Source organism: Cetorhinus maximus, chromosome 11 (assembly GCF_964194155.1).
Source record: "Cetorhinus maximus chromosome 11, sCetMax3.hap1.1, whole genome shotgun sequence".
Taxonomy (NCBI): Eukaryota; Metazoa; Chordata; class Chondrichthyes; order Lamniformes; family Cetorhinidae; genus Cetorhinus; species Cetorhinus maximus.
Window position 1 is genome coordinate 98,327,682 of NC_135889.1, and position 22,932 is coordinate 98,350,613.

Genomic DNA, 22,932 nt, shown 5'->3' on the forward strand with positions numbered 1-22,932 from the left:
TAAAACCCAAGTTCAAATAAAATACTCCTTCACAGATACACATCTTTTTGCGGTCAGCCAAGAAGTGAGAAAAGAGGAAAAGAATTATCCTACCCTCTCTCCCTGCCCGTAACACTTGCATCACGGCAGAAGTCGTGATGCTTTTATTCTGCACCAGCCTAATGTAGCATCGGCATTTGAGCCACCAGGGAAGACCAGGGGATGGTTACCAGGTGATCCAGGTTATCTACTGACCAGTTGGCTCATGACTGTGCTGCCCAATCCACGCACCCGTGATCAGCTTGAATATTATAAAAGCAGGCTACCGCATAGAATGTCATTGAGCATATCCATGGAATACCTAAGCAACACACCAGGGCTCCATTGGAGGAGCCCTGCAGTATTTTCCAGAGCATATGTCATGTGACGTGGTGGTCTGATCCATCCTGCACAGTCTCACCATCATGAAGCACGTCCCTTTCTATCAAGTGCACAGTGAGCAGCTAAGGAGTAGGAAGGGAGGAGGCACCAACACATCTGCTTTTTGGCCTGACTGCCAATACCACTGAAAGTAACCCCAATTCCCCATTCAACAACATCCCATCTCTTTGTGACAGACTATCACAGCTATAGCTGCAGCATAGCAGATGAGGGCTGCTGCCTTTCAGTGGAGGAAACTGCAGGTGTCTTTGCGGGGCAACCTTGGGCAGCTCTGGCTCTAGAAGGCCCAGCTTTGGACTCCTGCACTTTGACATTGATGGCAACAGCCTGGGTACTGGCTGAGCGACAGAAGTGGGAGGATGAATGCTCTTGTCTCGAGAGAGGACAACAGGTTGTGCTCCACTGAGGTACTGCCATTCCACCAGGTCAGTGCCCCAGCAATCCTAGTACTTTGCTGGAGCATAGATTGCTAAACTCCTGTGAGAGAGACCCTGTAAGCCCGTTTTGAGCACTGGTCTCTGCAACCATGCTGGCACTCTCTGAGCACACATGGCAGCAAATGCTTGCATTGTAACAGGCTGAGCTTATATGTCTTCATCTGAGATTTCACTGCAATATTCCGTCATTAGGTGGCTTGGCTTGTACTGCAGTGGAGGCTGAGGCAATGGCTATCAGATGCTGCATTATGGCTATGTCCTGGGGAGAAGGCAGTAGTGTGGTGATAATGTCACTGGACTGGTAATACAGAAGCCTAGGTTAATGTTCAAGTGACATGGGTTCAAATCCCACCATGGTAGCTTGTTAAATTTATATTCAATTAATAAATCTGGAATTGAAAGCTCATCTCAGCAGTGGTGACCATGAAACTATCATCAATTGTTTTAAAAAGCCATCTGGTTCACTAATGTTCTTTAGGGAAGGAAATCTGCCTACATGTGACTCTAGACCTACAGTGATGTGGTTGACTTTTAACTGCCCTCTAAAATGGACTAGGAAGCTACTTAGTTAAAGGGCAGTTAGGGATGGGCAACAGATGCTGGTCTTGCCAGTAATGCCCACATCCCATGGAATCATAAAGAAAAAAGTACTGCTGGAGCTTACTGCCACATGCACACTGGCCGATTGTGCTCCAAACTCTTTGCAAGGTTAGTGCTGGACTCCTCCATGCTCCCTCATAGTGGCTGCATACTTTCTGGTAGGTCTGGGCATGCACATAGCATGTGCATAACCTATTAGCTTTTTTCTGCTTTTGCCCCATCAAAATCCTCATCTGAGTTCTCCATATCAGAACTCTTGTGCAGCCTCTCCCTCTCGCGAACAGGAACATATGCTACGCTTTTCCCTGGCAAAGCTGTGAGCCATTTCTGCCCAGTGTTTCACCCTGTGCAGATCCTGCCTCTAAGCTATCCGATAGAGTACACTGTGTATCAGGATATGAGACCACATACAGTGTTTGTTCATCATCAGCATGTACGTCCTCTATCTTGCTCCTGCGTTACTATCTGGGCAAGTTGCAAATCTTGGGTTTCTGAAAGGAGAAAGGCACAAGGGTAGGATGGCAGTTGTGATGCTTGTGTAAAATGCCCATGAACTTCTGAAACAATGGATATTTTTACTTTTTTTAAAAAAAAGCTTGGCATATTGTCATATGGACAATTTTACCCTGACTCAAAATGGAGATCAGGGGGGCCAGGCGACTTTTTGTGATTTCTGCTTAGACAAGGACTAACTCATGCCTCTGGAAAGTCAGCAAAATGTAACTGTCCATGTGGAGGACCCTCCCTTAAAAAGACATTCGAAATGTAAGATCACTTGTGGAATTTACAGCACCTGTTGTCTGGGCATTTACGGAAACTCAAATATAATGGCCTGCGAGTCTGCATCTGGAACTCAAAAACTCTGGAACTGAGAGAGGTATGAAGAAACCAGTTTATCACAAACATACGTGAATGGCCATGTGGTCACATGATCAAAGCTGACTTGAGATGGCAGGTCAGTCTGGAGACACAGGACAAGAGGGACCATCCTCTAGCAAGAAGAAAGGAACCCTGCCTAATACAAACAGCAATCCCAGCCAGTGAGAGAGGGCTAATTTGTCTTCACCTGCAAGATTCATCTTTATAGAAGTTTGGCCACAATTTTGTGTGAAACCCAGTAAAGGAATGGCAATATATTTCCAATTCAGGATGGTGAGTGGCTTGGAGGGAAACTTGCAGGTGTTGGTGTTCCCATCTATCTACAGTCCTTGTCCTTTTTAGATGGTAGCGGTCATGGGTTGGAAGCTGATGCCGAAGGAGTCTAGGTGCGTTTCTGCAGTGCATCTTGTAGATGGTACACACAGCTGCCACTGTTAATCAATCAGTGATGGAGGGAGTGAATGTTTGTGAATGTGGTGCCAATCAATTGTGCTGCTTTGTGCTGGATGGTATCAAGCTTCTTGAGTGTTGTGGGAGCTGCACTCATCCAGGCAAGTGGGGGAGTATTCCATCATACTCCTGACTTGTACCTTGTAGATGGTAGACAGGCTTTGGGAGGCCAACTGGTGCGTTACTCACCACAGGATTCCTAGCCTCTGACCTGCTCTTTTAGTCACAGTCTTTATATGGCTAGTCCTGTTCAGTTTCTGGTCAATGGTAACCCCCAGGATGTTGATAGTGTGGATTCAGTGATGGTAATGCCATTGTATGTTAAGGGGCAATGGTTAAGTTCTCTTTTGTTGGAGATGGTCATTGCCTGGCACTTGTGTGGTGTGAATGTTACTTGCACTTGTCAGCCCAAGCCTGGATATTGTCCAGGTCTTGCTGCATTTGGACATGGACTGCTTCAATATCTGTGGAGTCGCGAATGGTGTTGAACATTGTGTAATCATCAGCGAACATCCCCACTTCTGACCTTATGATGGAAGGAAGGTCATTGATGAAGCAGCTGAAGATAGTTGGGCCTAAGACACTACCCTGACATTACTCCTGCTGTGATGTCCTGGAACTGAAATGATTGACCTCCAATAATCACAACCATCTTCCTTTGTGGTAGGTATGACTCTAACCAGCAGAGAGTTTTCCCCCTGATTCCCATTGACTTCAGTTTTACTGGGGCTCCTTGATGCCACACTCGGTCAAATTCTGCCTTGATGTCAAGGGCAGTCACTCTCACCTCACCTTAGTGGAAGCTCAGCATTGTTGGAGGAATTCTGAAAAGATGTTTAAGTGAGAAGGGAATGATGCTGAATGTTTGGAAGGAGTTGTGTTTTCGAAAGGCCTTTGAGCAGACCAGTTGCTCACAGTTTTGGCAGCTGTATTTGTACTCATCGTTGGTCTGCAGTAGCAGAGGAAAATGCAACAGAGACAGCAGCGAAGGCAGGCTGCTCGCCAAGGCAGGAGGAGGAGGGTGCCCATTAGGAGGCCTTACCCACCTCAAGACCTCAGGGAGCACTTTTCTTGCCTGCACCTTAGCCAGGAGCAGTGTGTTCAGCGGCTGCTTTTCATCAAGCAGGCGGTCACAGAACCTCTTACAACTAGATTTGCAGCCACACCAGAGCAAGGCCAGTGCTGCTGGTGGCCCTGAAGGTGATTGTGGACCTATAGTGTTGACACCAGAAAATCCTTCCGGTTTGGAACAGGTGAAGCCGCCAACATATCACAGTTCGCTGTCCATGCCTACAGCCGAGAGGTCACCGAGGTTCTGTACATCAGGAGAGGGAACTTCACTGACTTGTTTCTAAACAGAAGCAGGAGACGTAGGCACGTGGCTTTGCCAGACTAGCAAGGCTCCCCATGGTGTAGGGAGCCTTTGAACGCATGCCCATGACCTTGAGGGTGCCACATCTCAATGTGAGATATACTGAAACTGCAAAAAGTACCACTGACCCAATGTGGAGCTGGTATGAGTCCAAGCCCAGAGCACCTGCATCACTTCAGTTGAGTGGGGATAGTCATGTATCGCGATCACCATGCTTGAATTTGGGGCTATCAGTAACTTAGTCATGAACAAATTTTACAGTGGGAATTTCATGCAACCCTTAAGTCAGCAGTACAACTCAATACTCAGGATTGCCAATTCTTCTGGTTGAGGTTATTGAGCGGTTAATAATCTATTGATATCTTACATGGTGTTCTGCTGGTCAGTCATGTGGACTGTCTCTTCTTTCACTTCAGAATTGCTGTTCTTATATCTTTCTTGTTGACAAAACAGCTTTGTCTGTAATGGTTCATCCTCTCTGCCTCATGGCTATACAGATCCATACTGTAAAACTGCTTTGATATTTCTGGGATCGGGGCAGGGTGTGTAGTGCGGGGAGATTGAGTGTGCTGAAGTGCCGATTATTGAAAGGATGGACAATTGTGGGAGGTAAGCTTGGGGACTGTGGAATGTACTCCTTCGCCTCTTGACCCATAAGCAGTGTTAGCAAATCGGGCAACTCTTGCCTCCCTTTAGTTTCAAAGTTTCCTGAGTCTTGGGAAATCCAGCTACAGCTGTTAAGTCCATGTGGTTGTTCAAATCCAAAGCACACAATCTCATTTAAATTTTTATAACTCCTCGAGAGAGATTGGGTAGATCGGCGGAAACAATTTCTGCAGGCTTGTAAGACTAAGACTAGGCAAGAAGGCCTAAGAATTGTAGCCCGATCTTTCAAGAGTGAAGCGAGGAAACACTTCCACACACAAAGGGCTGCATTATATGAAGTTGAATTCCCCACAATCACCCCCAGCTAAAAGGCTGTAGAGGAGGGCTGCAAACTTCAGATAGTTCCAACTGTCATGAAAAATTTAGAAGAATTAAAACCACTTCTCGCTTCTGGGTGACTACTGCACAGACCCACACATAGCCCCCACATGCCCCATCCCACCCCAAATTTTAACAACTTACCTGACAAGCCTACCTTCTTCCTGGGTTGAAAGCAGCTGGACTCTTAAACTCCATCTGATTTTATGGCAACCAGTGCCAAAAAAAAAGGGAGTGTGGTGTCCTTCCCTCCTATTCAGCAGCACTCGACTGGTGGCCTCAGGAGCGTGCTGCACTGCATAGATCTCACCTGGCCTGAGTCGTAAGATCGGGTGAGACTGGATGAAAAAAATTTTAAGGTAAGCAAGTAGGAGTGGAGCAGCAATCTGACTCTGCTACTCCACAGAAGTTCAGGCCCAATATTTTGCAAATAAAAGGTATTAAGAAATAGGGGGTAAATGTAGGTTTATGGAATTAGTTCAAATTTCAGCCAAAATCTCAACTGAACAGGCTTGAGGGCTAAATAGTATCCTTATGTCCGTACATTCTTGCCCAATCCCCAACCCAGGCTGGTTAAACTGGAAATAGTCACAGTTCTGGTAAATTGGGGTCTGGTTTTCCTGCTTTAAGGATTTAATATCTTCGTGCCCCTCACAATCATCCTGTGGAATTAAAATTCCTCCACTGTGTGTTTCTGACGGTTTCTCGATAATTCCTCACCTGCTGCCTTCCAGACAATCTGCAGAGCACTTTCTGAATTTAGTCAACCACCCAGGCATGCAAATTTAACAGTCAGCTTAACAGTTCTTTTAAACAAACTCAGCTCATTTAGTAGATTATGAATGAACAGTTCTCATTAATCACTGAGTTTACTTAAAATTAGTATTGAAAAGTCCAAAAGCCCTTCATGTGCTCACATAACTAATACATGTTCCCCCATAACTAATACATGTGTCCCCTCTGTGTTATCCACATGGACAAGAATCTAATCCTTTTATTATTTTGAATATTTCAATCAAATCTCCTAAAAGTTTTTCTGTGTAACAACAAAGGAAGATTTCCCTCATCTTGCCTTTTGGCTCTTTTGTCACCGTAAAAACATGAAAAAATAGGATCAAGAATAGCCATTTGGCCCTTCAAGCCTACTCTGCCACTCAACAAGGTCATGGCTGATCTTCCATCTTAATTCTACCTTCTGCATTAACTTCATACCCCTTTAGATTCTATCGATCTCTGTCTTGCATCTGCTCAATGACAGAGCATTCACAGCTCCCTGGGGTAGAGAATTACAATGATTCACAATCCTTTTGAATGAAGAAATTTCTTCTCATCTCAGTCCTAAATGATTGGCCACTTATCCTGAGACTGTGGCCCCGTGTTTTAGATTCCCCAGCCAGGGGAAACATTTTCTCAATATCTATCTTGTCAAGCCCCTTAAGAATTATATACGTTTCAATTAGATCACCTTTTGATTCTTTTACACTCCAGGGATTATAAACTTGGTCTACGCAATCTCTCATCATAGGACAAACCCTCTGTCCCAGGAATGAGTCTAGTGAACCTTTGTTGCACTCCCTCTAGGGCAAGTATGTCCTTCCTTGAGTAAGGAGAGCAAAACTGCACACACTGCTCCAGACATGGCCTCATCAATGCCCTATGTAATAGTAATAAGACTTCTTTATTCTTATACTCCAATCCCTTTGTAACAAAAGCTAACACACCATTTGTCTTCCTAATTGCTTGCTGCACCTGCATATTAACTTTCTGTGATTCATGTACAAGGACACAAAATCCCTCTGAATGCAAACATTTTCCATTCTCTCACTATTCAAAAAAAATTCACGTTATTACCAAGTCCTGTTTAACACAGGATTTTATCTGGTTTGACATCTGCTAATGTTAATGATAATGACAGTTACTTGTAATGAATTTTTAAAAATGAATCCTGATGAGATGTGAGTCTGGATTTTTATAACTTGAGTTATTTTATCACTAGTGAAAATTTGCAGCATTAAAATAACACCAATCTGACAATCCAGGTGTTTACACACAATAACTGATAAAGGTTAAAGCATGTTCTGATGAAGAGCCATACGGACTCGAAACGTTAACTGTATTCCTCTCCGCATATGCTGTCAGACCTGCTGAGTTTTTCCAGCTATTTTTGTTAAATGATAAAAGTTCTTCAGTTTACATTTTCTGGCATGTCACTGTGAAATTTTTAGTTGCCAATAAAAAGTATGGATGCCTGTTGTGTACATTCAAAGCTATTGTCTAACCGTTATAGTTTTGAGTGTCTTTCAGGGCATCAATTACTTTTTTTCATTCTTTCCTGGGATGTAAGAGTCATTGGCAGTGGCAGTTTTATTGTCCATCCCTAATTGCCCTTGAGAAGGTGGTGGTTCAGCCTCTGCCCTGAACTGCTGCAGTCTACCTGGTGTAGGTAAATCCACAGTGCTGTTAGGAAGGGAGTTCCAAGTCCAGTAACCATGGAGTTAGAATGTTGTGTGGCCTGGAGGGAAACTTGCAGGTGGGGTGTTCCCATCCATCTGATGCCCTTGTTCTTTTAGGTGGTAGAGGTCACAGGTTTGGAAGGTGCTGTCAGAGGAGGCTTGGTGAGTTGCTGCAGTGCATCTTGTAGGTGGTACACAATGCTACTACTGTGTGCCAGTGGTGGAGGGCATGAATGGTTAAGATGGTGGATGGGCTGTCGATCAAGCAGGCTGTTTTGTCCGATATGATACCTAGCTTTTTGAGTGTTGACGGAGCTGCACTCATCCAGGCAAGTGGAGAGTATTCCATCACACTCCTGACTTGTGCCTTACAGATTGGGGACAGATTTTGAGGAGTTAAGAGGTGAGTTACTTGTCACAGAATTCACAGCATCTGAACTTATTCTTGTAGCCACAGTATTTATATTGCCAGTCTATGTTGATAGTGGGGGATTCAGCAATGGTAATGCCAAGGTGAGATGGTTATATTCTGTCATATTGTAGCTTGTTATTGGCTGGTATTTGTGTGGCACAACTGTTACCTGCCACCAAGTATAAATGTTATCCAAGTCTTGCTGCATGTGAACATGGATGCTTCAGTATTTGAGTTGTCGCAAATGGTACTGAATATTGTGCAATCATCAGTGAACATCCCCACTTCTGACCTTATGATGGAGGGAGGGTTATTGATGAAGCAACTGAAGGTTGTTAGACCTAGGGCCTGAGGAACTACTTCAGTGGGGCTGAGATGATTGGCTTCCAACAGCCAAAACACATTTTCCTCCAACCAGTGGAGAATTCCCCCTGATTTTTATTGGCACCAATTTTGCTAGGTCTCCTTGATTCCACATTTGGTCAAAGGTCTCACCTAACCTCTATGAGTTCAGCTATTTTGTCCATGCTTGGACTAAGGCTGTAATAATGGCCTTGAACTAAGGCTGTAGTAATGGTCTTGGTCTGCTGGTGCAGATACGATGGGGCCGAATGGCCTCCTCCTATACCGTTAAAATTCTGTGATTCTGTGAACTGTGTGGCCCTAGCCGAACTGACACTGAGCATCGGTGAACAGGTTATTGCTGTGTAAGTGACAGATTTCGCCTAGGTTCTAAAAGTAATTCCAAAAGATTATCTTTCAGCTAGCTCTCCATGAAAGTAAGGTTAAAACTAGAATGGTTAAAAGATGTAAGCCACTCGACTACTTACAGGTTAGATTTTGGCTGGCTGTGGGCCACTCACAGCATTGCTAAGCAATGGGGACGTCCTGCTCGAGGGGGCAGCATAGGTGGATTGTTGTGTTTAGCAATTGTCCCATGTGTCTTCATTATGCCCATTCCCTGCCTGCCAGTTCCCCACCAAGTTCCCTGCCCGACCTGCCCTCACACCAAAGTGGCAACCTCTTGAGGACAATTTGATACAGACATGTTCACATTCTGTGTTTTGGGAAGTTCTTTCATTTACAAAGAGTATTTTGTTTGATATCGTAACCTACTTTGTATTAGTAACCAATTTACTCTTCCCTTTTTAGACTGCTTGCAGCCTTGCAGCCATGGATCAGCATGCTGACAATTCTCCAGCGCAGATTTTGGAACATACCGCCTCCATTTTAGGGTGCAGCGTTACTGATGAGAAGCTTGCAATTCATTTGGATCAAGGAGATGAGTTCAGACATCTTCGAGACGAATTCCACGTACCCAAAATGAAATACCTCCCTTCTGGTGAGTTTGTAATTGCTCTAATAGCTTGCATTGCAACAGAATACTGACCCTTCATATCGAATCAAGGAACATAAAACTTTAGAGTGTTAAGTGATGTTATTGCATTAGGTAATGATTTCAAATAAAGCATTATTGGTTTATAAAATATTATAGTTCCTTGAATTAATACCATCTGTTTTCCCTTTGCAGCACTTTCCTCATAGAGGGGTGCTTTAATCAGTGTTAGCACACTCATTTAAAGAAATGTTGGTACTAAGAAAAACTTTGTAGGTAGTTTTCAATAAAAATATTCTATGATGGAATTGATTTTAAATCATAAATTTAGGTTTAATTACCCTGTTAAGATGATCTTCCCAGAATTTTTAGAGAAAATTAACACTCAAAAATCACCAGAAGTTTGACCTGGTGTCAGATGTCCAATCTACTACAATCCCTCAGAGGTGTATTTTTATTGAGAATTGTTTATAAATTATGAAAGTAATGCCTCAATGACATGTCCTGACATGTCTATCTGTGTGTCTGTGTGTGTGTATGTGTGTATGTGTTCAGTTAAACTGTCTTTATTTTTTAAAAGTTCAGCATGAGCCGCAGAGGTGATGGCTTCGGTCAGAGTTCTTCTCCATTTGTCCCAATGTCCTACTCACTCCATGTTCCTACCACCTGGTGAGCTTCACACACTGGTCCACACCACAATTGGTTATATTTAACTTACAAACAGAAATACAAGGGATGTTAACCATGCCTTATAGCATAACAGAAATACAAGAGAAAAACAGAAACAGAAATACCTGGAAAAACTCAGCAGGTCTGGCAGCATCGGCGGAGAAGAGCACAGTTGACGTTTCGAGTCCTCATGACCCTTCAACAGAACTAAATAAAAATAGGAAAGGGGTGAAATAGAAGCTGGTTTAAGGGGATGGGGTGGGGGGGGCGGAGAGAGGAAGTGTGGGGGTTGTTGGGACAAGCAGCCAGTGATTGTCCCAACAACCACCCCCCACTTCCCCCCCCACCCACCCCCTGAAACCAGCTTGTATTTCACCCCTTTCCTATTTTTACTTAGTTCTGTTGAAGGGTCATGAGGACTCGAAACGTCAACTGTGCTCTTCTCCGCCGATGCTGCCAGACCTTCTGAGCTTTTCCAGGTATTTCTGTTCCTGTTTTTGTTCTGGATTTCCAGCATCCGCAGTTTTTTGTTTTTATAGAAATACAAGCGATATTGAAATGTCTCACACTACTTTTAAGCAAAACCAATAGATTTCCCCATCAAACTGCCTTCGGTCTTTCAAGGCATTTGGTCAAGCCTAAGTATGAAGTGTTTTTTTCAGTATAGCCATTAGTATTTTACAGTTCCAAGAAAAGTCGGAGAAGTGCTGAGTAATGTTTTGCATTATGGGTGGCCAACCCATTTCTCATAGATCATATGTAGCTCTTCAAAAAGGCCTAGGGCTCATGTACACAATTGATTGGCTTTATGGTAACTGATGGAAATCATTGCCATGCAACCACCACCCTCCTCCAACTTCCCTGTACCAATGCCATGCTTCACTCAGAAGATTTGCAATTCCAACTAGTAGACGCCAAGCAAAATTCACTCATTTCAGCTGAGACAAGTCAAAAGCTTGAACTGGTGAGCCTCCCTATACTAGAAGAGGGTTGCAGTGTTTTGCACAGCACAAAACCATTGATTATTGAACAAATCCGAAAAAAAATTCAAAGATGGTTTCACAGGCCTTGGATGTCTTCCTGGTGAATATCGTCATGAAGTAAATGAGAGTGAGAGACCAACTCAGTATCTTCTTAGAGTTTCAGCTGCCACTTCAAAGCTGCTAAATCATTGCCAGAGCTGAGAGTTGGGGAGCCAGTTAGAGTGCAAAACATTCAACACTCTCAACAAAAGTCAGTCCACTTTGGCAATCTGGGACCTCGAACGTATAAGGTGAAAGTGAATGACAGACATATCGCTGTAAACACAGCCATACATGTGTAACTGGAGAAGTTGCTACTTCACCGCAGATATGTAATTTTACTAACTACACAAGGAATTGAATGAACATCAGTCCCAGAGGTCAAAGCTAAAATAAAAGCAAAAAAACTGCAGATGCTGGAAATCCAAAACAAAAACAAAAATACCTGGAAAAACTCAGCAGGTCTGGCAACATCTGTGGAGAGGGGCACAGTTAACGTTTCGAGTCCACATGACTCTTCAACAGAACTAAGGAAAAATAAAAAAGGGGTGAAATATAAGCTGGTTTAAGTGGAGGAGGGGAGTGGGAAAAGAAGAGCTGGATAGAGGGCCAATGATAGGTGGAGATAACCAAAAGATGTCACAGACAAAAGGACAAAGAGGTGTTGATGGTGGTGATATTATCTAAAGGAATGTGCTAATTAAGGGTAGAAAGCAGGATGAGCAAGGTACAGATAGCCCTAGTGGGGGTGGGGTGGGGTGGGGTGAAGGAATCAAAAAAGGCTAAAAGGTAGAGATAAAACAATGGATGGAAATACATTTAAAAATAATGGAAATAGGTGGTAAAAGAAAAATCTATATAAATTATTGGAAAAAACAAAAAGGAGGGGGAAAATCGGAGTGGGGGTGGGGATGGAGGAGAGAGCTCATGATCTAAAATTGTTGAACTCAATATTCAGTCCGGAAGGCTGTAAAGCTCCTAGTCGGAAGATGAGGTGCTGTTCCTCCAGTTTGCATTAAGCTTCACTGGAACAATGCAGCAAGCCAAGGACGGACATGTAGGCATGAGAGCAGGGTGGAGTGTTGAAATGGCAAGCGACAGGGAGGTCTGCATAATGCTTGCGGACAGACCGAAGGTGTTCTGCAAAGCGGTCACCCAGTCTGCATTTGATCTCTCCAATGTAGAGGAAACCGCTTTGGGAGCAACGAATGCAGTAGACTAAGTTGAGGGAAGTGCAAGTGAAATGCTGCTTCACTTGAAATGAAGGTTGGGCCCTTCGACGGTGAGGAGAGGGGAAGTAAAGGGGCAGGTGTTGCATCTTCTGCGGTTGCATGGGAAGGTGCCGTGGGAGGTGGTTGAGGTGTAGGGGGTGATGGAGGAGTGGACCAGGGTGTCATGGAGGGAACGGTCCCTACGGAATGCTGCCGGGGGGTGGTGAAGGGAAGATGTGTTTGGTGGTGGCATCATGCTGGAGTTGGCGGAAATGGCGGAGAATGATCCTTTGAATGCGGAGGCTGGTGGGGTGATAAGTGAGGACAAGGGGGACCCTATCATGTTTCTGGGAGGGAGAAGAAGTTGTGAGGGCGGATGCGCTGGAGATGGGCCGGACACGGTTGAGGGCCCTGTCAACCACCGTGAGTAGAAAACCTCGGTTAAGGAAGAAGGAGGACATGTCAGAGGAACTGTTCTTGAAAGTGGCATCATCAGAACAGATGCGACGGAGGCGAAAGAACTGAGAGAATGGGATGGAGTCCTTACAGGAAGTGGGGTGTGAGGAGCTGTAGTCGAGGAAGCTGTGGGAGTCGGTAGGCTTGTAATGGATATTGGTGGACAGTCTATCACTAGAAATTGAGACAGAGAGGTCAAGGAAGGGAAGGGAAGTGTCAGAGATGGACCGTATGAAAATGATGGAGGGGTGGAACTTGCAAGCAAAATTAATAAATTTTTCCACGTCCAGACGAGAGCATGAAGCAGCACCAAAGTAATCATCGATGTACCGGAGAAAGAGTTGTGGGAGGGGGCTTGAGGAGGACTGGAATAAGGAATGTTCCACATACCCAATAAAGAGACAGGCAAAGCTGGGGCCCATGCGGGTACCCATAGCCACACTTTTCATTTGGAGGAAGTGAGAGGAGTTTAAGGAGAAATTGTTCAGTGTGAGAACAAATTCAGCCAGACGGAGGAGAATAGTGGTAGATGGGGATTGTTCGGGCCTCTGTTCGAGGAAGAAGCGGAGAACCATCAGACCATCCCGTTGGGGGATGGAGGTGTAGAGGGATTGGACGTCCATGCTGAAGAGGAGGTGGTTGGGGCCAGGGAACTGGAAATTGTGGATATGATGTAGGGTGTCAGAGGAATCACGGATGTAGGTGGGAAGGCACTAGACAAGGGGTGAGAGAATGGAGTCAAGATAGCAAGAAATGAGTTCCATGGGGCAGGAACAGGCCGATACGATCGGTCTGCCGGGACAGTCCTGTTTGTGGATTTTGGGTACGAGGTAGAAGCGGGCTGTCCGAGGTTTGGAGACTATCGGTTGGAAGCTGTGGAAGGAAGATCTCCAGAGGAGATGAGGTCAGTAACAGTCCTGGAAACAATGGCTTGATGTTCAGTGGTGGGGTCATGGTCCAGGGAGAGGTAGGAAGAAGTGTCTGCGAGTTGACGCTCAGCCTCCGCGAGGTAGAGGTCAGTGCGCCAGACAACAACAGCACCACCCTTGTCAGCGGGTTTGATGACAATGTCAGGGTTGGACCTGAGAGAACGGAGTGCAGCAAGTTGAGAGAGAGACAGGTTAGAATGGGTGAGAGGAGCAGAGAAATTGAGACGACTAATGTCACGCCGACAGTTCTCAATGAAAAGATCAAGAGAAGGTAAGAATCCAGAGGGAGGGGTCCAGGTGGTGGGAGAATATTGGAGGTGGGTAAAAGGATCCGTTGAACGGGGAGAGGGCTCCTGCCCAAAGAAGTGAGCACGGAGATGAAGGCGGCGGAAGAAGAGTTCAGAATCATGCCGAGCCCAAAATTCATTGAGATGAGGGCATAAGGGTATGAAACTAAGTCCTTTGCTGAGCACTGAACGTTCAGCGTCGGTGAGGGGAAGGTCAGGGGGTATGGTGAATACACGGCCGGGGCTGGGATTGGAAGACGGGATGGGGACAGAGGGACAGGCAGGGGTGGAGGATCCTGGATGGGTGTTGGTGTCGATGAGTTGTTGGTCCCAGAGATCAGCTGTTTCCCAACAAATGCAACAGATCAGCAGCAACAATTACTACAGCAGCAACCCTCGCTATGGTAATGACATTCTCCGAAGAGGCAACATTACCCCAGGAACGAGCAACACCAGACATAATCTTCATGCTTGTCATTAGAAGATCTGAATGCTTTAAAGATTGTGTGCAATGCATGTGTAGGAACAGAGGAAAGTGGGACAGACTAGGATGACAAACAGCTTTCTGTACATGCGTAATAATTTTCATTGTAGACCATTATGTGTGTGACTTGCAACTGCAAATGATAGTGTATGCAAGATTGGTTGTTTTTTATGAAAAGGGGGATGTTTGGAGAAGTGCCTTAGTATAATGTGTTAACATACTTGGCCAGACCAAATTGTTGGTGAGATCCAGTTAGAGATCAATAATGTTTTGTTTAAAGTAGACAAAGTTTGAAACTCAAAACACTTACTATTAGAATAAAGCCACAAGATTTCACGAACAAACAAAAATAAACTTTAATAAAATCAGAGAGATATCTATCGTATACTTATATTTATATCCTTATACTTATATCTTAAAAAGTAAACTATTGTCGAACAAACGTCACTGCACCATAAATGCCAAACGTAACCAAAGCAGATTCCATGGATTTCTCAATAACCCCCACAGACGTTCGTAACACCTGAGTCAACCAATCTCACTGAAACTTGGTGTCTCCCTCCCGAGGGTTTTCAATCTTCACCTTCAAAGATCTCGCCTTGGAATTCTCTCCAAGAGTTGTTCCAACTCTGACAGCTTCGACAATGGCCCACTTTGTAGAGTTTCAATCTTGCCTTCCGAGGTTGTCAAGAAGATAGAATAATTTCTATAGTGTTATTGGAAATTATTTTAAAATAGAGTTCTAGTGATGTCTGTGTCTATGTGTATGTACCTTAATTGGATTAAAGCCAGCTGGTCTAGAGGCTTTGATGTATAGAAATAGGTTTGAAATAGTAATTAGGTAAACATTGGGAAGTTACAAGGTGAAGTGTAAAGTGGGAAATTTGCATTTTTAACTAAACCATTCAAAAGAATGGGTCAAATATTACACCTAGCCAGAAGAAGTCAAATAATGTGTTTACTTTTTCCAAAGCTTACTAATAAAATTGGTGTTATGAAAGGGTTTTATTGTTAGAAGAGGTAAAGTTCAAAAAAGCTAGTGATACTTTGAGAATTTGTATTCAAAGAGGAAAAAAGGTATTAAAGAAGAGAAGGCTGTTGGTAAAAGAGCAGGGATTCTATGATCTAAAGCCTCTAGCCTGTAAGCCTCAAGCCACTGTCTGCAAAGACCCAGAGCTGAAAGAAACTCATTTTGAATGCGACTGTCCAGAGTGTGCTTTGCCAAGTTTAATTCTATGTGTTTTACTGTTGCCTTAATGGAAGTGTAACTGGGAGTCAGATTAATTAGGTGACTTTTTTATAGTTATTATAGGAGTAATTTTGTAGACATATGAAGGTGCTTACAATCTTTCTTGTATTAATAAATGTCTAATTTAGTTTTATAAAAATCTCTTGAGACTTGGTGGTCCTATTACTACCTAATTCAAAGCCTGCATCTCGAAACATACAAATTTCAAAGTTGGTTATGACAGTTGTTTCAAGTTTACCTCTGGGATTTGAACAGCTCAGCATTTATCATCAGCTGTGTCATAATAGAGATTCTGTTCCCCTGAATACCTAGTATACACCCAAGCACTAAATTACAGGTACAACTACAGCTCTTTGGCAGAACACTACTGCTCCAAAGGGCTAACTCTGTCCCAGCAGCCCTCTTCAATTACCAGGGCTTCTCATGAGCCCTCTTTACTTAAAGCCTGCTCCTTGCAGCCCTTTCTCTAATTTGGAACCTATTTTTCTGCTTCTCTCTTTAACTGAACATAACTGTGACCTGGCTCTGTCCCCTGTTCTCTGTCCCTTATCTAGGCCTTCCTTTTTGGACCTCTCCTTATCCCCTCTCCCCTGTTTTGGACCTTTTCCCTGTCTCCCACCCTTGTCCCCTATCTGGGACACTTGACTATGGTGCTCCACATCTGGTCACCAGACCCGGGCTTTTTTTGGGCCGTTTTTCTTTGCACAAGTGCATTGGGTCGGTCCTTGGCTCGAAGAAATGGAAGTTGCAGAACTGCACATGTGCAGCCTGCTCCGGGCCTGCACATGCAATGGGGGCCCGAAGACTGTTGGGACTTTTGAGTTCCTGGCCTTTGAGCACAGCATTAAGATAAATTTGGGTTTCGCAACAACTGTGGTTTGCCATAGTCATGTGACCTCTGATTTCACCAGAGCAGAAGCCATTTGATCCAATACTTGGAACAGTAACCACTAGAATTCTTCCTTTCACACTGCACCATGCAATCGAGCTTGCCTGCCAAAGTGTTTAGTGAACAAACAAATGAACTTATAGACTCTGTGTCTCATCTCCATTATGCTGTCACAAGGACATTTCTAGATACCAACAATGGAATATTGAACAGTAATTTAGCTCTATCCTTTCCTTCATAACAGGTTCTGATTGTTCGCAGTCAGGGACATGAGCGTGTGGCTACGAATGAGGCAGCTATAGGGATCTGCAACCTAGCGCTTGAGAAGCTTCGTCCCTTGCAATTGTCTATCAGATTCGAGGTTCCTAAAGCTGGTGTGGACAAGAGCAGTGATTCGGAGATGATGAGCAAACTGATCATATCATTGTAGTGTAGGGAACTATTCAAGAGGGGGGAGTAAAAAGGAGTGCAGTGAGAGTAGGTGACAATATACATAAAGGGTTAAATACTGTTCTCTGCATCTAAGAGCATGAGTACTAGGGTTATGTTGCCTATACAGTGCTAGGGTTAAGGGCATCTCCTCCGTACTGGAGAGGAAGTTGGGTCAGAGGGGAAGGATTCCGTTGTTGTGGTCCATATGAGTACCAACAATATAGGTAAAGATAAGAAAGGGGTTTAGCTCGGGACTAATTTAAAAAAATCTCTGGATTACTACCTGAGCCACAAGTAAATTAGCATGGGGTAAATAAGTTTAGAGAACTGAATAGCTCAAAGATTTGTGTAGCAATATTGGTGTGGGTTTCAATTCATGGGGGACTGACACCTGTATGAGGAAAGAGGGAGCTATGCCATTGGGACGACCTTCATCTGAATCTTGCTGGGCTCAGTGGACAGGCAAATCCATATAACTAGGGCTGTAGAGAGGGCTTTAAACTAAATAGTGGGGGAGAAGGTTCACATGAGGGGAGATTTGAAACGTTAAGAGAAATGATGAGGAAATGGTAGCAATGTAGGTAATGATAACCAGAGTGTGACAGGAAGGGATAGAGCATACAAACATAAGAGTGCACCAGCAAATAAGATCAGAGTAGGGAAAAATTGTAAAAGGCAAAATTAATCTGAATGCACATTTATCATTTGTAACAAGATGGATGAAATTATAGCATAAATAGAATTAAATGGCTATGATATGATAGCCATTGCGGAGACATGGGGCTGAATTTTTACTTACTAGTTGGGAGCACAGAATTGGGAAAATTCCAGAGTCTGCAAACGTGACTCGAGGGAAAAACTGCCCCAAATGGGTTTGGATTTTTAGTACGGGGCTAACTTGAGTGGTGGAGGGTGGAGGTGGGCCCAGCGTAGGTTACACAACTCGGTTGGGGTCACAAGGTGAGCCACTAAGGAGTTCCTGCTGTGAGGCAGGGAGTGTATGGAGGTGCTGTTATCGCTTGGCAATATCAACCAACAGTGAGATGAACTGGAATAGTTGTCCAACTGGTCGCTGACACTGGAGCAGATAGTCCATCATGGGCTTTTCAGAGGAAAATATAGTAATTGCTGCTGCCTATTCACATTATAATGAAGAAGCACACTCACCAATTTAAGGCTGGAAAAGGTTGACATGGCCATGGAGATGGCAACATTAGCTGTGCACAATATTCTATATTGAGTTGGGTTACTGTACTGCCTCAGGGGATGACTGATAGACACCACATTTGCCATGATCCTTCACTTTTCCATCTATTTTCCTTCTGCCCACCTTTTAGGGTGTGCCCATGCAATGGACCCTTGGCCAGGACCCTCACAGCTGAGCACTGCCATGGCAAGGCAATGTGACTCGAAGGGAGCAGACCAGCAGGGTAGCTTGTGTTTGGAGCACAACATGACATCAGGGAGTCACAAGAACCAAAGCCAGGCTATCCTGCATTAATCCAGACCCTCCAGATCATGGTGAAGGAGGTCCTGAGGCACCATACAATATTATATACAATTGGCTCCTGGAGCCCGCGCACAGCAAGCAAAAGGGCATGGCACGAGATAGTCTCCACCGTGAGCACTGTAGGGATCAGTGGAAGAACTTGGATTCAATATAGGAAGAGATTCCACGACCTGCTGCATTCCAGCAAGGTGAGTTATTTAGCACAAGCACAACTTGAATGCTGCATCTATAGTGGGAGACCTGTCACATACCTCTCCTGTACCATGGAGGCTGTATGTCCAAAGCACTCCTGTAGATGCACACAGCAGTGCACAGAGTTTGGAGGGGGTACATCCACTGTGGTGGACTGCCACATTCAAGAAGTTTGTTCCTGGTGGCACTACATATTAGGCTAACAGCACTCTTTATGTTGTATCTGCAGGATAAGAGGGCCCATAATGCTAGTGAGATGGCCTGGATTGGGGATGGGTCTGCGAGCCCACAGGCAATAAGGAATGTGGGGGAGATAGCAGTGGAGGTAAACAAGGTGCCCACCTGGCTAGTTGTCGGGGATGGAGAGTCGCTCGAAGCAAGTGTTGAAGGTGGTGGTGGAGGCACTTTGGAACATGGTGATAATGATGGAGGTGATCCTGTTAGTTTACTGAGCGCAGGGGATGTTGGCAGGGGAGGGAGTGCAAAAGTTGGGTTGCTTAATATGGGTAGTGTGATTATGTTTGAAGGCAATGGGGTGTATCACAGCATGCTCTCACAATGTAAGGGGCAATATCTCATTAACTACTTTTGTGTCTCAAATAGGTCACAGTGCCACTCACACACACCCCCACCCCCACCCTACACTGGGCCACCTCACCCCTTGGGCATCAGGAGGAGGAAGAGATTTCCGAGGAGTCAGCATCACATCTGACCAGCTCACAATCCGTCCACTCAGATAGAAGCACTTTGGATGTGGCACGGGGCGAAGGGCACCATAGCAGAGTGCAGGAGGTTTCGGAGTCAGAGACATCTGTGCACAGTCCCCCTTGAAGGAGGGAGGAAAGTCACGATGATGCTGCAGTGGGCAGGAACGTGGAGCCTCAGGAGTACAATATTTAGATAATCAGCAGCTGATGTGTGGACATCTGGCAGAGTTCCCTGAGGCAGCTGGAGCACACGCACTGTGAATGGCTGAGTCCCTGGCGATGATGAGCTCCACCTTGCTTTGGGGCTTGAACACATAAAGTTCGTGAGAAAGTGGCCAATATGCAAGAGCAACGTAACTTGCTGCAATGGGTACAAGGCTCACTCAGTAGCCTGGAGCAGTCGGCTAAGAGTATGAGCGCTGATATCCATGGGATACATGAGGAGCCCCATTCCCTTAAAAGGACAATTGCACTGGTGGCACAGCAGTTGCTGGAATAGATGACTGCTGTGCACCAGCAGCTAGCTCCATTGACCCCAACTGAAGGCCAACCTAGGGCTGTGGACTTAAGTGAGTGGGTGAAAGTACCGGGAGCTTCTCGCGCCCTCATCTTCTTCCAACTTTCCAGCCCCTCCACCAGAGCCCTCATCTGCTCCACTTGTCGCAGTGATAATGGCTGTCACTGCAGAAATGAAGAAGCTACAGTCTCTGAAGTAGGTCCCCTATGGGTCCCCGCATGACTAGGCCAGCCACAATGCTCCTCCTGTGCTGATGCATCCTGGGATCTTACATGTGATCCTGTTCATAAGTTGTTAGAAAATATCCTGGTTTACAGAAAGCCCTGACTGTAATCTTTGAAAACAGGATATCCCAAAAGCAGTATGGAATAGCTCCTTGGATGTCTTCACTTGGTGGATTGACCAGTGTCTATTTTTTAGTGTTGAGTTTAGAGAAGAATTTGGCATTTTGCAAATTTGGGATTAAGCTGCTCAAGTGTGGGAATTTTGTGAGGGCATCAATTTAGAGCCTCATTCAGACGTCTTGGGTCCAAATAAATGGCAAGAAGGGAATTGCTCATTTGGAGAGCTGAATGGTCTCCTTCTGCACTGCAAAAAAAAAATGTGTATAGAACATTCTTTCTTTATGGTATACATGATGGAGCTACACCTATGCATGTGGTGCTGTACTTTTCAGACTATGTCACACTCTCCATCTTATCCAGTTTGGCTTTCTTTTTGTTCTGGATGTGAATGCTACACTTATGTAGCGGATCAATGGACGGAGTAGCATCTGCACATAGATGTAATATTGCATTTCCCTTGATACTTCCAATCCTATCAAGCCTGTCTAGGTATAGGGTTGTTAGGTCAGCTACAGAGGTGACTGGGGGGCCCTTGTGTTCTGTTGCCTTTGCCATTGAGCTGTGAATGCCGTGGTGGTTAGATCAAGGTTAGATCCATGCAAGGTTGTAAAGAAAGCTTTTGGCATACTGGCCTTCATAAATCAAAGTATTGAGTATAGGAGTTGGGATGTTATGGTGAGGTTGTATAAGAAATTGGTGAGGCCAACTTTGGAGTATTGTGTGCAGTTCTGGTCGCCTAACTACAGGAAGGATATCAGTAAGATTGAGAGAGTGCAGAGAAGATTTACTAGGATGTTGCTGGGTCTTAAGGAGTTGAGTTACAGGGAAAGATTAAACAGGTTAGGACTTTATTCCTTGGAGCGTAGAAGAATGAGGGGAGATATGATAGAAGTTTACAAAATTGTGAGGGGTATAGACAGAGTAAATGCGAGTAGGCTCTTTCCACTTAGATTAGGAGAAATAAACACGAGAGGACATGGCTTTAGGGTGAAAGGGGAAAGGTTTAGGGGGAACATTAGGGGGAACTTCTCCACTCAGAGAGTGGTGAGAGTGTGGAACGAGCTACCATCTGACGTGGTAAATGCGGGCTCACTCTTAAGTTTTAAGAATAAATTAGATAGATACATGGATGGGAGAGGTCTGGAGGGTTATGGACTAGGTGCAGGTCAATGGGACTAGCGGAATAATATTTTGGCACAGACTAGAAGGGCCGAATGGCCTGTTTTCTGTGCTGTAGTGTTCTATGGTTCTATGCTGGTAGGCCTGCAAGCATTGGACCTGTGGTGTCCACAATATAAAAAAATCTGCGATGAACAGGTTAAATTCTTGTAATGACACTGTGTGTAATAGATCCCAGGGATGGAATCTCCAAGTTATTATGTGCAATGAGTTTGGCAGTGGTTGGTTGGATCATTTGCTTGTCACTTCTGTGAGTGCATACATTTCAGTGTACAAAGTGGAAGGATGTTTGCAGCTGCGTCAGTATCCAGTTTTATGTATAGGTTATGCTGACCCTGCATCTGTGGGCATATAATCTGCACGGTGGCAAAGGCTTCTGTTGGTACCACTGTGCTAGTACAATCTTTGACGTTCACCTTGCTGAATGTCGGCTCAGATTGTGTTGATGTGCTGGTCATCCTCAACATCTGATGCTGTTTGTTACGTGTTCTTGGTTGTTTGGAACACTGTACTTGTCTGGCCTCTTGTAGCTACTCATGATGTTGATACACTTGTTTTAGCCTTTGCTATCTACATTCATGAATCCAGTGTCCTCTGGTGCAACATGCCTTGCATACAGCAGTAAAAGCCAGTCAATTTCTGGGTGCATGTATGGGATCGCACAGCCCGCATTGCTTACTAGGCTTGCTTGTATTTTCTATCGTGCCAATGCTGGATGAGTTACATATAGCCTGTAGATTCTATCTACTCATTACTATGGCTTCATACTCACGTCCACTTTGTAGTAGTGCTTCCATGGTAACCTTTGGGTTGGTTCAAGATGTCTTTTTGGAACACTTCCATTGGAGTACATGCTACCATGAGCTGGATTTATTCTGCCAGTTTCTCTGCTGCTGTCAGTTAGCTCTGCTGCTGTGAAGTTGCAATCATGCCCATTGTCTCTTATGAATTGGTCAATGGCCTTTGTTGGTTCTTGCCTAAAGGGCATAAATTCCAGATGGTGTATTCTGAAGTTGAGCTTCATTTGTAATTGATTTTCGAGTGCTAACCATTTTTTTTTTGGATTCGTAAGATGTTGTTGGACAGACCTGATGTATTCAGTCTGTGGAGGCCTACATTGCCTATAGCAGTTTTAATTTTAATGGCTTGTTTATTTGGCTGACAAATATCGAGGTCCAGAAGACACATCTTGACATGTTGTCGGAATAAAATAAACTCGGATAGGAGATCCCTTGCCTTCCAATTGAGTGTTGGATATTTTGTGGTCATTGTTTAGTTTTTTTGCAGGATTTTTAATGATACCTGGAGTGTTTGATAGCTCTGCAAGTTTCCTCCAGCTCTTTTAGAGTTAATTTAGCATCTGACTGCTGTACCTTTCCTGGCCACTACCTTAGCTTGTGATAGGTTACTGCTTGACTGCAATTGTGGTGCTGTTGAGCTCGTTTTACTCTGCTGCCCCACCCCGACCCCCGCCCCAGCTTTAACTCTAGTTCTGTCCACGAAGCAGTCAAT

The 22,932-nt window shown here is 44.6% G+C and overlaps 1 protein-coding gene across 2 annotated transcripts in view; it reads left to right on the forward strand.

Annotated features, from left to right (window-relative positions):
* The window catches only part of kynu (kynureninase), a 179,092-nt gene that overhangs the window by 11,834 nt on the left and 144,326 nt on the right, over positions 1 to 22,932 (forward strand). For both annotated transcript variants that reach the window (XM_078552495.1, XM_078552496.1), the window contains exon 2: positions 9,160 to 9,349. In XM_078552495.1, the coding sequence (XP_078408621.1) occupies positions 9,181 to 9,349 (169 nt within the window). In that variant the 5' untranslated portion in view covers positions 9,160 to 9,180. The remainder of the gene's footprint in view (positions 1 to 9,159; positions 9,350 to 22,932) is intronic.